General features: G+C 41.4%; 1 protein-coding gene across 2 annotated transcripts in view; it reads right to left on the bottom strand.

Annotated features, from left to right (window-relative positions):
* BTBD7 (BTB domain containing 7) overlaps positions 1 to 13,245 on the bottom strand; it is a gene marked incomplete at its 5' end in the record, with an annotated part of 33,097 nt that extends 19,852 nt beyond the window's left edge. For both annotated transcript variants that reach the window (XM_084270513.1, XM_084270514.1), the window contains 2 exons: positions 6,677 to 7,756; positions 13,164 to 13,245. In XM_084270513.1, the coding sequence (XP_084126639.1) occupies positions 6,677 to 7,756; positions 13,164 to 13,245 (1,162 nt within the window). The remainder of the gene's footprint in view (positions 1 to 6,676; positions 7,757 to 13,163) is intronic.
* Between the last annotated feature and the right edge of the window lie 747 nt (positions 13,246 to 13,992).

Here is a 13,992-nt window from a genome sequence, read left to right as displayed (position 1 = left end):
GCAGGGCAGCAGTACCACTTCCGATGGTCAAACAATCCGTGCCAAGTTCAAGTGACCTCCTGTAACTTGGGACAGCAGTAGGCAAAGCATCAGTTACAAACACAGAAAGAGCAAGTCAAAAGACTTAGGTAGCACAAACAGGGAGGTACACCTTCTTGACTGGTTACCACATAAGCAGCAACTGCAACCCCTTCTGCTTTCCTATCACTCTTGTTAAGGAGGGATCTTGTTAAGCATCCACCTTCTGGGGGCAGGCTGACTTTCCCAGTTCAGTCACGTTTCTTGCCTTAAAGAAATGATACAAGTTTCTAACTTCTTGTTGATTTAGAGCTTTTTCTCTTTCCTAACTGCTCTCCCAACTCTTAAAAATATATTTTAGGGGAGATTAATAGTTCACTGATGTCAAGCCTGTAAGTTGTGGCTGCATTGTTTTCCACATTTTAGAATCCTGAAGCCCACATGCTCTGGTTTCATGAAGGTGCAAAACTCCTTCAATGTTTTGCAGAAAAGAAAATAAGGCTTAAGGAGCACTAGTGGTCAATCACTGCTGAAGTCTATTGCTAACTTCAGTATCTCTTCTGAGATATTTTTAATGCCCCTGTTCATTTTTCTAAGCACAAAAACTTAAAACGTTCATTTACTCCCATCTTTGAAAGGCTGCAAAGCACACCTTGTATGGCACTGTTAGTGTGCACACCAGCATTTCTTACTCTATTCAAATACAAAGCTAGCAACTTTACAGCACTTCAGATTAGCTGTTACAGCAAAAATAAAGCTTATAACCCTGAAATCACAGAATCATAAAATGGCCTGGGTTGGAAGGGACCCCAAGGATCATAGAGCTCCAACCCCCTGCCACAGGCAGGGACACCAACCTCCAGGCCTGGAGCTACACAAGGTTGCCCAGGGCCCCAGCCAACCTGGCCTTGAACACCCCCAGGGATGGGGCACCCACCCCCTCTCTGGGCAGCCCCTTCCAGCCCCTCACCACTCTCCTGTAAAAACTTCCTCCCATGTCAAATCTAAACCTTCCTTCCTTTACTTTCAATCCATCCCCCTTGTCCTGCCAGTCTCTGCCCTTTAACAAGCTGATTCCCCTCCTGTTCCTCTGCTCCCTTCAGGGACTGGGAGGCTGCAATGAGGTCCCCCCACAGCCTTCTCTTCTCCAGGCTGACCCAGCCCAGCTCCCTCAGCCTCTCTCCGTAGGGGAGCTGCTCCAGCCCTCTGATCATCTCCGTGGCTCCTCTGACCCCTCTCCAACAGCCCCACATCTTCCTTGCATTGTGGGCCGCAGCTCTGGACATGCCACGTAGCTGCTCTAAGGAAGACCCTTTCTACCCCTGCTTTCTCCAGTCTTCATCTTCAAAATACAAAGCCTAAGCAATAGTTTCAGGCTTGAGTACAAGTGAATAACTGTAAGATAATAGGTCAGATTTATGTTAATATTTACTTAATCATACCCAATTTATTTGAAAGTTACGACTGCCAGACTAGCTCCTTTGAGCATTCCTTCTGCACTGACATGTAACTGACACACTTGCTCTAATCCTCCCACAATACATTTGTGTGTATTTAAATACTGCTGCTGTGGGCTTCCTGGCATTGATATTTCAGTCCTGCTGAGATCAAGGGTACTTTTGATGTCAGGCAATATCTGCCTCTAGATCAAAGGCTGCACTACTAAATATGGCTTTAAAATAAAGTTTCTTCTTATTCTTGTCAAGGATAAAGTCAACACCTACAAATAAAAACAAAGCAAAAAGTCTAAATTTAAGTTATCTTTTTGTCAATCTTACTTCAGAAAACTCTTTGAAATCAGCAAGCAGAAATGATTCCCAAGCAAAAGTTATTTCATAGGGTCCCAATATGCCAAAGCTTGTAACAGAAAAACCATACTGCACTGCCACCTCAGTGAGACTACTCATATCATTACACAACAGGGCCAAGAATCAGAAGGGGATTCATTTAATATACTTCTCTAAAAAAATGAAGATGCAGAAAAGTTTGACTTCAAGTAACAGCAGAGGATGTGGCAGCACAGTAAGAGTGGAAGGGGGGTGTTATTTTAACAATATGTGATGAACAGGGGTAGGGAGCTATGTGTTTTTAACTCTGCTACACAAAAGGAAGGGATAAATGATTTTTAAGCCTGATTTTTTGAGTCAATGTGTTAAAACTATTGCTCCAGTAGAGTTTCCAGAGATCAGCACAGTAGAACACAGACAGAAAAGCAGGAGCAGAGCACGGAAATAAGCAGGCAGAGCACAGAAACATTCCACTAACTGATGTGCTTGACCCTCCAAGAGAGGGCTATAATCCTCACAGCCTCTGCGAAAGCAGGGAAGAGCTTAACTTTTTGATAGCTAGAATACTGCAGCACCCCAACAGCAGTCTCTGTCCTACTGGGTTCAAATGGGTTTCAGTATGATCAGCTCTGTAGAGATGATATGCTTATTGATTAGTTAATTTATGCAAATTACTTCACTCATGCAAATTAGTTCATTTCAAAATCCATCTGAGTTTCTCTTGGATGAAACAACAATAATCAGTTGAAACAAATCAAGCTGAAGCCAAAGTAAATTCCAAATAAAGCAATCTTGCTTTTACTCTGAGAGTAAAGATTCATAGCACATACCCCTGCTATCACAGACTTCATCATAAGGAAACCATCCATTAAAATAGTCAGAAAGAGAAGTATCACTGTGTTACAAACAGGAAGATTTCCACAGAAAGAGCCAAAGTTGAATCATCTGCTGAAATTGAAGAAAAATTGCAACATCTGGATACTTAGAAAGATCCCTGAAGACAAATCAAACTAAAATCTGCTGAAAATAAAAACAGTTGATCAGAAGCTTTAAAATATATTAACTTCACTTGACACTTGGTTAGAAATGGCCAGCCAAAACTGAGTAAAAGTCAGCAAAATGAGTTGGAAAGAGTATCTAGACTTACATATAGTGAGCCCAAAATATTTGCCAGGAAACCAGGGAGACAAGCTTTAGCAAGGCTGCAGCTGGCTAGTGTGAGCAGGCTGAATCAGAAAGCCTGAGGCAGGTATGGAACAGACAGCAGCTGCCGCAAAAGCCGCTGATGGGACTGGTCAGAACTTGGGCAAAACTGGACACGTGCAGCACCAGAGAGTACAGAAGTGCTGTCAGAGGACCAGGCTAAGAAATTTCATGAGAACTGTCTGCTCAGCCAGTCTCCAACACCTACACAATGCTGACTCTTCTAGCGCTGCTGTGCACAGCATCTGGAAGTCAGCTATCTGAGTGACAGTTTCCAGCACAGAAGCACACTAGCTATGGGGTCTGGGAACAGGATGCTACTGAAACACAGGATCTCTCATCTACCTCACATTAAATATTACAATAAGGGAGGGCAAGGTGCATAGCCTTGCATGGTTAAGTGCTGAAACAAGAAGTGGTCACTGCTAAAGCACATACATTAAGTGTTCTGTTGGTCAAACACAAGCATATGGCTGTCCCTGACCAAATAAGCTTCTTTCTAATTTTGATAAGATTATACCAGAACAATTACTCAGTATCAGTGCAGTACCAGTGACTTAAACACAAACTTGGTGAATTAAGTATGAAATTACTACGTACTGACTGCACTGGCATATAAGTATTTTCTGCTTATTGCTTTCCCCTGTAGTTAGGGAACACAGCACTGATGTGTAAAAACATGATTAGTTCAAGTTAGCATCTAGAATTACTGAAGGAGTGCCAATTTTTTGCTTTATAGCATGGGTTAATGTAATAAATTTCAGCCCTTGCCTGATTTTACTGCATTTCTCCACTACATATAGCCACCTCCACACCCCACAGCTCACAATTTTGTGGTCAGACAGATTTACTGGGGAAAGAAGACCTCTGAAGGTCACTGTATCCCTCTGCCACCTTGCAATGACCACACACAAAACACTACACCATGTGGGTTCAACAAGACTGAGCCCACACCGCCGCACTCGCCGCTTGTTCCTGCCACACAAGCGTCCTGTCAACATGCTGCAAGTCCAGTGCAGCTCCTGCTGCTGCCTTTCTTTTCCTTCCCCTAGAGCATGTGTTGGGGGGAAAACCTCCCAGGAAAAGTTAAGATCTTGTTACTGCTAACTCACAGAGTATGTATTCCAGAGCAGCACCAATCTGTAGTGCATTACTGAGGAGAATGTCACCTTAGGGCACGCTGATCCAGCACGCTCAGCTTAGAGAGAAACTCAACATCCACTTCTGGTTTTCAGCATTTACTGACACCTAAAAAATAAAAGCCTGTCTTTCCTATCTATAATTCTCCCAAAGTTTCTCTTTTAAGTCCTCCATCACTGCTCATCTGCTTTCATATAACTTACAGTGCTTCATCAGAGCATCTCCAGATGAGTTGTTCCAGTTTAGGTTTCCAATCTGATGGAAAGAATTGCACCCCGTTCATTTATGAAACGGCACATAATTATTCAGTGTCTTACTAAGGGCTTCATTCACAGTTTAATTCCCTCATTAGGATTCCCTGAGCACACTAAATCCTTTTAGCACTTGTATATGCACATGCACCAAAACTGACAAGCTGTACAATTAATCACATTTTTAATTTCAACTCATTTTCTAGCTTTCAGCTGATCTACTGAGTTTTCCAGTTCTCAAGTACTATTAACTTGCAAACATCATATAGGAATGCACTTAACACTGAAGTTCAACTACAGCAGTAAAACTTCTTGTCACTTCTGCACTCCATTCAACTTCAGGTTTCTCGGTGTACATAGAGGGGAAAAACAGTAAGAAAGATACAAACAGACAGGAGAGGATCCAAAGGGGAGTGCCACAAAGGTGATCAAAGGGGCTGGAGAATCTGCCCTACAAGCAAAGACTGAAGGAGTTAAAGTTAAAGTCTCTTCTCTCTGGAGAAGAGAAGACTTGGTGGACCTTATTACAGTATCCCAGTACCTAAAGAGCAGCTACGAAGATGATGAAGGCTTTCTTTGTAAAGAGCTACACGGAGAGAACAAGGGGCAACAGGTGCACGTTGTACCAGAAGACCTCTTGGGATAAGACTTTTTACAGCAAGAACAACCACTCACCAGAACAACTTCCTAAGGGATGTGAGAGAGTCCCCATCATGAGCGGTTTAAGATGCAATTGGACAGGGCACTATATGATCTTTCCTAGGCTCCTATTCCCACAAATGGTTGGGCCAGATGATCTTACAAGGCTGTTTCCAGCCTCGGCTGCTCTGTGATTCAGGGATTCCGAGCCTAAAGACACCTCACTCACACTACTGTAGCAGCAACTCTCAAAAAAAGAAAGAAAAAATCTCACAGAATCACAGGGGTAGGAAGGGACCTCAGGAGATTGAGTCCAACCCCCTGCCAAAGCAGGGTCCCTAGGACAGGTCGCACAGGGAGGCATCCAGATGGGTCTTGACTATCTCCAGAGAAGGAGACCCCACACACGCCCTGGGCAGCCTGTTCCAGTGCTCTGTCGCCCTCACTGTGAGGAAGTTCTTTCACATACCTCCTTTGTTTTCTGCAAGTTTTATTGCAGCAGGATTATTTTAACTTTCAGCATCATCTGAAAGTTGGTTTCCTAATACCAACCTCTGTAGAGGATAGTTCTGATTAGTTTCCTATATCTTTATTGTTTAGTTTGACAGCACTATTAGAACACATTTTAATATGATCTCTTCCTGCAGTGCTTCTACCTGCTCCTTCCTGCCTACTCCCTAAGAAGTTCCCTATTTTACTGAAATCTACTTTATAGTTCATACCATAAAGATTTTAATCTTGTCAAATCTCATTTCATAGCCAGAAGTTAGATGTACAGAGCTACTGCAGAAGTAGCTTAAACAGATAACACTGCTGATACAAAAGTGCATTCTATTCTCCATTTCTCAAAAGCAAAATTCTCACCCCCCACCAACAAGGCCTGAAGCAACTGCAATATCTCATTATGACAGTACGGCCACTAAATAGTTCAAACACCAACAGACAAAATGGCAAGCAAAGCTCCTGCCACCACAAGAAATATAACTGTAAGTTCACCAGTCAGTGCCTCAAGAGCTCTCCAGAGATTGCAAAAAACCTGGCCAGCCTCCATGTGCAGGAAGTATGTTATCAAGATTTGAGTGATCTTCAAGAATGACAGAATTAGAACTTTCTAAACTGTCTGAAAATAGCTGCTTCCCTGCCTCCAGTTCTGTACATCAAGAAGTTGATACTGAAGACCTAGACTAGTGCATTAACTTGGTTAAATTTACCTTCCAAGGGCAGGATTGCAGGCTTGGTGCACTCCCTTTTATAAAAACTACAGAAATAATAATTTAAGTTTGCAGCCTCAATTAACATATAGGGATCTCCTGTATCTTCCAGTCATTTACACTCAAAAAATGGATTACAGATGAAAGTAGACAGATACCAGAAGTATCAAAACCAGTTATACATGTGTGACACACACAGCATGCTCCAGTGACATGCAATACAGTTAAAATCTCTCACATGGCATTTCTTCTGTCCCTAGAAAACAGAGATGCATTATCTACAACTTACAGTTGGAAAATAAATTCCTTTTTAAGAGGAGAACTGTCAGCCACTTATAGCAAGATTCAATAGATATACTTACACCGTCAACTAACAAGTTTTTTCTAACAAGATCATATATTCTACAGGAAGGACAGTATTCCATACCTTGTGCAAGCATGTTAAACTCCAAGAACAGTGCTATGTGATAAAGCTCCATAGCTTCTTCAGCCCTAGTCATGTTTAGTTTTCCTGCTACAAGAGCTTGAACTTCACTTAAACTGCCCACTGAAGGGCTGGAGTGCAAAACTGAGAGGTCCACCACATCTGTGTACATACAGTTCAAAATGACCTTAGCATATTTTTTTGGTATGATAGATTCATCCAGTATGATTCTAGTTGGAGTTCGTAGAGTTCTGTCTGTGATTTCTTCACCAGTCCGTATCCTCCTCTGCAGCAAGTGGCGAAAAAATGGAGACCGTGATGAAATAACAGCTTTGTGAGCTCTGAGCTCTTCATCTAGACAGTTTTGACTTCCACCAAAAGTTTCAACCAAGTCAGAGCTGGATGAAAAGCTCAGAACCACATCATAGTAGCACATGTAGTCAAAGAGCACGCGCATGTCAACGTCTAAGGAATTGGGTGTTCCAAACTCTTCACTAAGCTGCACCAGGATATCAACGTTTTGGAACCTGGAATCCTCCATTCCAAACTCGCCCGTATAAAGGTAGTGTAACAATGCAGAAAACATTGGCATATCTATGCCAGCTGTGTTAATATCCATTATTATTTCTGCCCCATACTCTGGTGAGGAAGAAAGCAGTGTCTTAAAAAACGGACACCTTGCTGCCAGTATCGCACGATGCACAGGAAAACAGGTTTCTTGAAATATTAAGTCTACATCAGTACAATACTTGTACTGATAAAGTTCAGCCATGTCTTTCTGCAGCGTCCTGGCTTCTGGTCTTGCCAAATTAGCTTGTAGGTAAAGTTCCTTTAAGGCTGATGTCCCTTCGTACTCTTCTACCAACGCATTGACATCTCTGACGTCCCAGCCCGAGAGGAGCTCGCGCATCTGCTTGGCGTGATCAGCGGACCGACTGGATTTCCGACGCTTAATGAATTTCTTTTTGAGGGTGGCAAGGCCAGAGGTTTTCTTTTTCTTGTCTTGAGGTTTCTCATGGCCATGGTCAAGGCTGTACAGTTTTGATTCACAGCCGTAACCTTGGTGGGAGTACGATGATGTCCCTGAAGGCAAAAAAGGAAAATTGAACACATTTATTCCTAAAATGTCAAAGAAAGGTCCATACCACCCAAACAGCCCATCAATGAGTGTGACACAGTTTTCCCTTCTCCTCAGATCAGGTAATATAAGTTAGAAAGCTGACTGAAACCTCTTCTGGCCTTTAAGAGCAACAAAAATTGATTTTTTTTCCTGACAGAACTATGCAGTTCATTCAAGTAAGAACCACGCAGTGTCAGCTGCTGTAGCTCTGTAGCACAGAGCATACTTAGCTAAGCAGGAAGAGAGCACTGGTCATAACATTACCAGTGTCAGCGTATTAACTATAGAAAATTAAAACTACAGCCACCTTAGAAAACCTCTGTGATCTCAGCAAAATAGTAGCACCCACACTCCCCTCCAAAGTGTGTTTCAAACTGTGGAAATGACACTTCATCGTAGAGGAACAAGAAAAGCATGCCTGGCCTCAGCTAGTTGTAAGAAAAAAAAGGAAAGAGAATACAGCACCAAAACATTCAGAGGAACAGGGGACAGTGAAATTTTTTTTAATGCAAATTTAACAGGAAAGTAAAAATCCTGCCACAAGACAGCCAAGTAATGCTAGAAGCAAGTGCAGAGAAGGGCAACCAGGCTGGGGAAGGGGCTGGAGGGCAAATCATATGAGGAGCAGCTGAGGGAACTGGGGGTGTTCAGCCTGGAGAAGAGGAGAATGAGGGGAGACCTTATCACTACCTACAACTACCTGAAGGGAGGTTGTAGAGAGGTGGGTGATGGTCTCTTCAGCCAGGGGACAGAAGATAGGACAAGGGGCAATGGCATGAAGCTGTGCCAGGGCAGGGTTAGATTGGATATTAGAAAAAAATTTTTTACTGAAAGAGTTGTCAGGGCCTGGCACAGGCTGCCCAGGGAGGGGGTTGAGTCACCTTCCCTGGATGTGTTCAAAAAAAAAGGGTAGATTAGGTACTTAGGGATATGGTTTAGCTTAGGATAGGAATAGTTGGATTCACTCTTCAAAGGTCTCTTCCAACCCTGTGATTCTGTGAGGTCAAACACATCAAATGGGCTTTTTTCCACAGAACCAGAGGTGCTAATTTGTGCATACACCTCATTTAAAAGAATATGAAGAATATAAACCTTAATGTATTATTAAAGATGTCCTTGGACCAGAGCATTACACAATTAAAGGACACACTTTTTCCAAAAATATTTATGGGGAAGTTATGATCCAAACATTTCATGAAATGACAAATGGATTGTCCTTGATGATATGTTACATTCCTGAGCTGTTCTGCTAAATGAACCTTTGCTGATTGTCATTTTGAGGGTAGCTGCACACACAGTAACTCTGACAGCGATTTTGTAAGGGAGGAATGAGGATCTGCACTTCTAGAAGTAATGGAAAACTGAAGTAATGCTTTAGTAAAGTAGTTAGAAAGCTAGTTTAAACAGAAGCATGACTCACATTAAAGGTTTTTTTTTCTAATTTAACTTTATTTACAGAGTTTTCACTCTAAGCCAGATGGTGAAAAACCTCAGGCATGACAGGAAAAGAAAAAGATGTACAGAAATAAAACTACAACTTCCAGACAAAAGAAGAAACCCAGAAGATGACATCTGCAAGTTGTACACACATTAACAAGAGTTTTAGCTGAGATACTATTTGTACATATTCTGTTGTGAACAGTTAACATGCTTCCATCAATACACTCACGTTGCTTCACAACTTAGTGCCTTTTTTGGATCTTTAAGTTCAAAGCACATCCAATCGGCAGAGTTTTTGGGGCCTTATATAACATCTTCTACCATTCACTCAGTTCCACTTGTTTCAGGTAGATCTGATGTGATGCTGTTTTGCTATCCTATTTTGACAGTGATGTTAGTTACCATGTTGAAACTGGCCCATAAGAGCCCTGTGTTTCATTTCAGGTCATTATTTCTTGACTTTTGAAAGACACAGAAGTTCAAAGTTTTTATTTGAGAGCACAGCAACTGTAGCAAGCCAAGACTTCTGTAAATTGTTTTATTAAAGCCTCAGTAACTCTATGTAACCTTATACATTGACTTTTATACCAAGCTAATTAAAAATCCCCCAAATCATACACCACAATGCTTTCTACACAATGGTTTTATTTTTTTCTTTAGGAAAGAGCTGTGCTTTGAGGAAAGCCCTCAAGCCACACTATCCATGCTACACTGAATTGTCCTTGATCAGGCAACGTGTTATTGAAATTTCAATGAGAGAACAGTAGTAACTCAAGACAACCTCAACAAAGAAATGGTGCAGCAAAGCCCACTGTAAAAAAAAAAAAATCCTTCCACGTGCTACACGAGGTGTTACAACAGAAAAGCAGAGATTTAGTCTCCTGCTGATAGAGACAAGCCTAAAATTTCTGCTTCATTTAAAGAATAATCAGTTAGACTTTGAAATGGAAGTATAGCTACACCCTGGTAACCCTATAATAATAGATTCTGCTCTAAGAAAACACACCAGCTCATTTCTATTTGAATTATTTTGGATTCTAATGGCAAATTTGAGTGTGCAGAATATTCTTACATTCTGCTGAAGAAAAACTAGGACACCTCAAGTCTCAATTTCTTCCCTGAAGGCTGCCATGAGGTATTACTTGCACACGAATCACCACAAGATACTAAAACACCATTCAAACCTTTGTGTAGCCTGAGCTACTTACAAGATTTAAACTTCAGAAGCACTGCAAACAGTGCTATTAACCCTTCCAAACAGATAAGACACTGGTACCACCACACAACGGCCTTTTGCCAGTGGCAGAAGTAGAGATGCACCAGCATAGCCTCTCTGGGCTTCACAACAGCTGGTGACTCCAGGTTCCTCTAAGAAAGGCTTTTGAGGAGCAGAGTCCCTTTCTGACCTGCCTCTACTCCTCCATAAGGCATCAGAAGTAGGAAACAAATTTATTCCTTGCTTCCACACTAAAAGGCAGCAAGTCTATTAAATGCTGTTAAAAAGCAATAGCTATTTCATGCCCCTAGACCTTATCTAGCTTTGAACAGATAAATATTTACAAGAAACAGATGACTGCCAAGAGAAACTACTTGGGCACCTGACAATGAATAATGGGATCTGTCTAGTCCTTTGCATGCCTACACATTTTAAAATCTAATTATAGAGCTCTATTTAAAAATAAACATCTTGAACAGATGTACCACCCTAGAAAATGGTGTGAAAACCTCCCCCTGAATGCTGCAGTCAAAACAGCAAGGAAATGACTGGTTAAGCTTTTGCTAAAACCGGAGTATTTTTCACAGAAAGAGCACTGCATTATTTTTACTGCTTTAAATCCTCTCCATAAAATGCAAGCAAATTCAGCATTAAGCCAAGGGACAACTGGGAGCTCATCCTATGAAACTGCTTTACCACATCAGCTCTTAGGTTTTAATATTCATTCTACATGAACTGTGTAAGATGGTGCCATGCTTCAGTGGTGGAGCAGCATATCAGAGTTCTGAATCCACTTTCCTGAAATAAGGCAACTAGTAACATACTTTGCAGCTACTCTAACTCTAGTCCCCATACTTCCAGTTCTGGTTGAGGGCAGTAAAGAGATCTAATGCCTTCTACATTAAAAGAAAATCAATCTATAAAAAGTTGATTTCAAACATCATTAGTCTGACAAGCGATGGAAGCCACAGCTATCAGTTTTCAGATGGATGTATTTTCTACTGAGATAGCCACACAGTCATCTAAGAGTCAAGATCAGAAAGCCAAACTCCATAAAGTGGGGGAAGATGCACATCTCTCAGCGAGCACTCTTACTCCACTAGCAGTCTCATGGAAGTGCCACCGTAACAGAAGGCTTCAGCAAGGATTTTAACCAGAATACTCATTTGCTGCTCTTGAGACAACACCCACATGCACTGAGACCTCTCTCAAGGAAGTTGCAACCACAATTTTTTATAGGCAATGGGAATTAGCACATTTCTCAGAACATACTACATAACAGGTTTTTATTTGAATTTAAGAACCAAGAGCATCAACAAAACCTTCCACATACCAAGCAGAAAGTTAGTGGGGAATTTAAGGAAGCCTTTGTAATTCTCCCCTCTTCAAATCTGCCTGCATTCAGGTCTGGGTTTCTCCTCATTCACCAGTGGCAGACAAACACCAAGTCATGCAATAGAAACATTTTGGCTGCGATTTTAGAAATATGTAAATACATATATAACTGGGGCAAACTGTTTAGTATTGTTAGTTAGGAGACAGTGAAATACCTAAAGCCTTAAAGGGGACTTCACTGCAGGGATATCCAAGACATGAATACTAAACACTCTTCCTTGACCTGCTGTAACAGGGTGTACAGGATGTTTTAGCCCACAGCACAGGTCTTTACATGTCAGAGTCTGTGGGCTGTCCTATCCTCAGATCTCAAAAAAGTCAGGCATGTCACAAAAGCTGAGACAAAAGAAAAACTACAAAGCAAGTCAATTTTTCCTCTGCTAAGGATATCACTGTGCTTTCAGTGGTGATTAAGTCAAACTGAGTATCAGTAAGTACTTACTCAGTGTTGCAAGCCACAGCATAAAAATGGAATTTATAAAGTATTTATATTATTTACTAAGATCCTTCTCCAGGCTGTCAGGATTGTGGGTGCTTTTTTTAAAGCAAGACTTATCTTCTCAAAGATTGCCTTCTTTTAGATTCATCATATAACTATTAATTATTTATAGTGTGACAGTTCTTCTATCTAAACTGAGATCTTTCTACACTGGTCTGAAAAGCACATAAAGATAATACTTGCCCCAGCTGCAGGTGGGATAAGAAAATAATGTCTTAAGAGCACTTTGACTCCTGTTTCCAGTTAAGCAAGGGCTTTGCTTGTAAGTCATACTGTTAAGACAGTAAAGTACACCCATTCCCCATTTACAGGAGCAGGACAAGGACAGGAGAAAAAAAAAAGTAACAAGCAGTCTTGAAGACCACTAACAGGCTTATCAGAGATATCCCTTCTAGCAATAAAGAAGTAATTCATTTATGTTAGCTGCAATGGCAATACTACTGTGAATCTGAGTTTTATATGCTGCAATGCAGTTTCACAGGAAATCTGAGGAAGAAGACTAGAAAATGAGTATTAACAGGAACTGCTCCTGACCTGGGAAGACTAGGATGTATGCTTTAATTATCAAAAACCCCCACTTTATTTTATTTAAATAACCTGACATCTGTTTGCTATCAAATGGCATATCAACTCATTGCCTACATAAGCCAAACAGATACTAGACAGTACCCAATTTCATGCACGATTGAGCTTCAATGGATTCAAACTGGTGACCTAGAAAATAAAAGCTCTGCATAACATTACTGCAAGGAAATCAAATCCAGTGCACACATAATCCAGCAAATCATTTACATAAGTGAAAACATAACTGAAAAATTACCTATGAATGTCTGTTGTGCCTGTGAATTTCCCCCTACCCTTGGGGAACACGAGTGAGGGTAGTTAGATGCATTAGCACCCATTTTCTTCAGTCACTCAGGCATGCCGCCTGCTGGCTCTTCAATGTATAAACCCATAATCCTTTATAAATCTTCAATCCCAGGTCCAGCATCCTGTTCCTCCATTTCTGAAGAATAAAAACACAAATAAATTACTTTTTTTTCCCCCCAGTAGGCATTATATGATTTAGATCAAATAAACTCAGCCTGCAGTATATAGTATTTTCAAAATACTTGTTTATCCCCAGCCAGCAGCCAACCACTTCCTCCCCACCCCAATGTGATAGGGAGGAGGATCAGCAAAAGGTAAAACCCATGGGTTAAGGGCAGTTTAACTGGACAGCAAAGGGAGAGGAAAAAGGACAATATATTTATGAGAGAAAATACAGTGCAGGTGATACACAATGCAATTTGCTCACTGCCCCAAACCAGATACAGACATGAGACTAAAGCACTATGGAAGAAGGATGGAGTACACGACTTCCAACCATCTGATGTCTCAGAACAAGGTTCCTAAAATCAGACCTTTTGGTATTTGTGGTCTATGACTATCAGATGTTTTCAAACAGGAACCACAACTCCTCACACTCAGACATAACTACAGGCAAAACAGCTGCTGTAGAGAATACATAGCCCAGGTCTGCCACACACAGCTGCAGCCTGCTCATCTGCTAAATTCTGCAGAGGCAGGAGACACGACCCTACAGCACAGCCAGCAGCTTTCCTGGTATTACACAAGCCAGCCTGAGCCAGTCCACAGCCCTGGAAATG

This window comes from Gallinula chloropus, assembly GCF_964237585.1.
Source record: "Gallinula chloropus genome assembly, chromosome: 14".
NCBI lineage: Eukaryota > Metazoa > Chordata > Aves > Gruiformes > Rallidae > Gallinula > Gallinula chloropus.
Note: the sequence above shows the minus strand (reverse complement) of the source record. Positions and strands in the feature narration are given on the sequence as shown.